General features: G+C 38.6%; 1 protein-coding gene across 1 annotated transcript; it reads left to right on the top strand.

Annotated features, from left to right (window-relative positions):
• Positions 1-725: 725 nt before the first annotated feature.
• Positions 726-1,661, top strand: LOC113195147 (olfactory receptor 5B17-like). Its single transcript, XM_026406568.2, has one exon. It carries the CDS (start codon positions 726-728, stop codon positions 1,659-1,661), a length of 936 nt encoding a protein of 311 aa, XP_026262353.2.
• The last annotated feature ends 3,078 nt before the right edge of the window (positions 1,662-4,739 follow it).

Here is a 4,739-nt window from a genome sequence, read left to right as displayed (position 1 = left end):
CTAACACTGTACCTTCTCTTCAGAATTGCTGTGGTCCGTTGCAACTTCTAATGATGCATTTCTCCCTCTGAACCTACTATGCATACATTCGTGAATTACACATCATGCAACTTGAAGCACTGAGCTTTGTACAATGGATATAATGATGATTTTTAAATAGAATGAATGTAAAATAAATTCAAATTCATAAATATCACTTAGGGTGAAAATCACTGATAAATTGCCTAGAGTTTTGTTCTGTCTGTGACTACCTTTAAAAACTTACTCAAACTCTTTGTTGCTTGATATATGGGTGGACATACAATTAGTCAACTGTATGGTGTTGAAGTTAGGGTTAAATTGATATATACTTTTAATATGCCTGGCCTTAAAGCTCTTAGTAAACTCAAACATCTTATTGGGAAGGTGAATTCATTCCAAACTGGCGACCTTGGACAACTTATTATTTCCTACAATTCAGTTTACTCATATACTAAATTAAGAAGTTGTAAAGGTGATCCATGAAGGCGCTCCATATTCAACAGTGCATGGATAAAGTTGATCTGTGGAATCGTGTTGCCATACCAATCAATGCTTTCAATCTGGAGAATGTTGAAGAGTCAATTATTACTATAGTAAAATAATGCTTATTCATTTCAATTTCTGTGCAACTCTTTTTTTGCTCCTCACTGTGTTCCTTCACTTATCTTTATCATAGAGCATCTTGTGATTCTAAAACAACGGCTATGAAGAACATCACAGGAGTGAGTGAATTCATCCTGCTGGGAGTAACCAGTGCCCCAGAACTTCAGCTGCCTCTTTTTACGGTTTTCACACTTATCTACCTCATCACTCTGGTGGGGAACCTGGGGATGATCCTGCTGATCATGTTGGACTCCCGTCTCCACACTCCCATGTACTTTTTCCTCAGTCACCTGTCTCTGGTGGACTTTGGTTCCTCCTCAACTGTCACTCCCAAGGTCATGGCTGGGCTCCTCACAGGAAACAAGATGATATCCTATAGTTCATGTGCTTCTCAGATGTTCTTTTTTGTATTCTTTGCCACAGTGAACAACTACCTCTTGGCTTCAATGGCCTATGACCGCTACACAGCCGTGTGTAAGCCCTTACATTACTCCACTATCATGACAAACACTGTGTGCTCTCGTCTGGCCATAGGATGCTACATCTTTGGTTTTTTAAATGCTTCTTTGCAAACTGGAGACACGTTCTGCCTCTCTTTCTGTATGTCCAACGTGGTCCATCACTTCTTCTGTGATATTCCCGCAGTCAGGATTCTGGCTTGCTCTAATAAACATATGGGTGAACTGGTTCTTGTTCTTATGTCAAGTTTTCATATTGTTTTTGCACTTCTTATCATCTTGATTTCCTACTTATACTTGTTTATCACCATTTTGAAGATGCGCTCAGGTGAGGGGTACAAGAAGGCTTTGTCCACCTGTGCTGCTCACCTGGTTGCAGTCTCCACATTTTATGGGACCATCATCATCATGTACTTAAAGCCAAGTTCCAGTCACTCCATGGACACTGACAAATTCACATCTGTGTTCTACACCATAGTCATCCCCATGCTGAACCCTGTGGTCTACAGCCTGAGGAACAAAGAAGTTAAGAATGCATTTACACAGGTTGTTCAGAAGGCAAAACGTGCTCTAGGTTAAACCCTTAATGATGTGTGTGCGTGTATACACTTTGATCTATTTTTCCTTTGCTTTCCCATTCCTTGGGAATCTTGACCAAAAATATCCTTACCAATTCCAATGTCTGGAAATGTTTCTCCCTTTGCATTTTTCTGTTGTTCTAAAGCTTTGGATCTTACACAGAAGTCTTTAATCCTTTTGAGTTGATTTTTGTTAACTGGAGTCTAGCTTCATTCTGCATGTGGACATTTGATTTCCTCAGCACCGTCTATTGAGAAAGCTCTCTTCTCTCCAGCGAGTACTCTTAGCACCTTTGTGGAAAATTAGTTGGCTGTAGATATGGTGGCTTTTATTCTGGAAACTAAGCAGGGCACAAATTATGGTTTATTTAAGGTTTATTGATTTAGAACATTCTGAGTTCTCTATTTGATTGTTTTATAAACTAGAAATAAAGCAAAACTTTTTTTTAAAATTTAAAACATAGCAATTTGATAAAGTAAACTTTTATAAATAAAAATTTTACTCTTAAATTCTTTCAGTATTTTTATTAGCTCATAAAAGTTATACATAAAATATTTACTTTTTCATTCCTATCTGATCATTCCAAAAATACATCAATTATTTACAATTATCTTTATATAACGACAATGTAGCCATTTACATAAATTCAATGAGAATGCTTTTTCTCCTTGTTGTGGATATAATTGAAGTCGTTGTCATACTTAAAAATGTACATAAGCTGGTTGTGGTGGCATACGGCTGTATTCCCAGAGGCTCAGAAAGCTAAGGCAGAAGGATTGCGAGTTTCAAGCTAGCCTCAGCAACTTAGAAATCCCTAAGAAACTTAGTGAGACCCTGCTTCTACAAACAAGGCTGTGGCTCAGTGGTTAAGCACCCTTGGGTTCAATCTCTAGTACCAAAACCAACCAAACAAACATACAAAACCACCTTAAAATCCCTGGCTCCAAGTTTCCTTAGATTTGATGAGTAAGTAGGATTGTTACTTCCTGGCAGGCTCAGGAATCTCAAGATTCTAAGTACAACAGGTAAAAATATAAAGTCTGCTTTGGTTTGGCTTTCTAGCCTCAAGTGGTTTTTAAAAGTCCAATCTGAGATTCCTTGTCCAAATTTCAACAAAACAAATTTAAAAAAACCCTCTGTTGTTGTTCTTGCTACACTCATCCAAATAATTAAACCATTTTTATTGATTCTGGATAGACAAGATGGACAAAAAAAATTCAAGGATTCCTCCAAGGCCAGGTATTTGCAGACACTTGTCTACAGGTCTTTGGTTGGAATCCCCCAGGTACCTCTGGGAAAAGGGGTCACAGCTGTTGAGATGCCTGTGAGGAGACTGATGCCAAATATTTGGTGCAGAAAGCATGCTGCACCCCACATTTATTGTCAGAGAGATTAAAAGGATGTTGACCAGGCCAGGGCTGGATTCTCCCCTGAGGTTTTCAGTGTGTACACCCAGTCACTGTTGGGGCCACTGCCAGCCTTTCTCATTGACAAGGCAAATTCTAGCAGTATGTGGGCTGCTCCAGGCAGGTATGTATATATCCAGTCCAGAGGTTTCCAGTCCAGGGTACCCAAGAGCATGGCTGACGTGCAATCCCCAGAATATCCCCAGAATGAGTTCTGTGTTGGAGGGGAAATCACTGGAAACACGGGATTTTCTAGGCTCAGTCTCGGTGCCTTCAGGCCTGGCCTTTGTGGGTTTCTTCCATGACAATGACGCATCTTGTCACAGTGGGCAGGATCAGCGTTGTGCCTCCCCTCCCCTCTCCTCCACCACAACCATCTCCCCACTGCATCATCCTCTTGGCAGGTTTGTTCAGACACTCCCTAAGTCACAGCCCTCCTGCACGGCCATCTCCCACCCAGGCAAGGCAGCAGGGACTTTTTCTGGTCTCTGCGGCAGTTTGGTCCCTAACTGGCTTGAGCCAGGGTGGAACTTGTGAATTGCTTTGCTCTTTTCTGTGTTGCCTTTCTGATTCTCTGTGCTGTTTAGGTTTTCCATCACTTTTCTTTATTGGTTCTCAGAGTTCTTCCTCTCTCTTCCTCTCTCACTTTCCTCAGAATGTAAATTCTTTGTTACCCCAATTCTTCTCTCTTGCAGTCACATGAAGGTAGTTCTATTCCACCATCTTCCACGAAATTGATGATTTGATGGAGATTGCTTCTGCATATTATATTTTTATATAATATGTAATACGCTATATTAATTTACTTATATAGCATGTATATAAATCTTATATATGTCACAGAATAAAATCAATTTAATAAATAAAATAATTAATTGCAGTACTAGACTATAAATTTAAAACTGTTATTACCTTTTTTTTACTTTTTATTTTTTGTTAATTAAATTTATTTTTAACTGATACATAAGAACACAAAATTTTGCATGTTGATGGGATATCATGTGATGTTTCAATGAATGTATGTATTACATAGTGTTTGCATTGGATTAAACACATCTATTTCAAACATTTATGGTTTTCTTATGATGAAAACATTCCAAATTTATCTTTCTGGTTTATTGAGTATATAACTGATATCTGATATCTGCATTCACCCTACCGTGGACAGCACACAGAACTTTTTACTCTTTTTAAAAATTATTCTTTTTATTTACATAAGACATTAGGATACAAAAGCACGGAATATAATTTGCTCTAACCCAGTCCCCAGTGTTTCTCCTTTCTACACTTCTCTTTCCTCCTGCCTCCCTACTTCTACTCTACAGATTTTTTTTTGTGTAATTTATTGAAAGGGTTTTGTAAATTAGTGTCTTGTGGATATATCTGATGTGGGGATTCCCTGGGCCACATCCTCGCATGCACCTACGAAAGTTCAGTCAGCTTCATTCCCCTGTTCTTCCCTTTTCCTGTCCCTCCTTCCTCCTCCTCAATCCCGTTTGTCTACTCTTCTTTCCTCTTACCTTTTTTTCCCCTTTAGTTGAGTAACTGTCCTAAGGGTCCTAGTTTGAGATTTAAAACGTGGCATGGTTTTAAGTGAGAGTATATGCTGTTATGGTCAACAAATTTTTTTTTGAGATAAATAGAACTAAATTTTAAGTGAATTAATTTAAGA

This window comes from Urocitellus parryii, chromosome 4 (genome assembly GCF_045843805.1).
Source record: "Urocitellus parryii isolate mUroPar1 chromosome 4, mUroPar1.hap1, whole genome shotgun sequence".
In the NCBI taxonomy this organism is placed as follows: domain Eukaryota; kingdom Metazoa; phylum Chordata; class Mammalia; order Rodentia; family Sciuridae; genus Urocitellus; species Urocitellus parryii.
The sequence above is the reverse complement of the archived record's forward strand: the minus strand, read 5'-3'. Positions and strand labels throughout refer to the sequence as shown.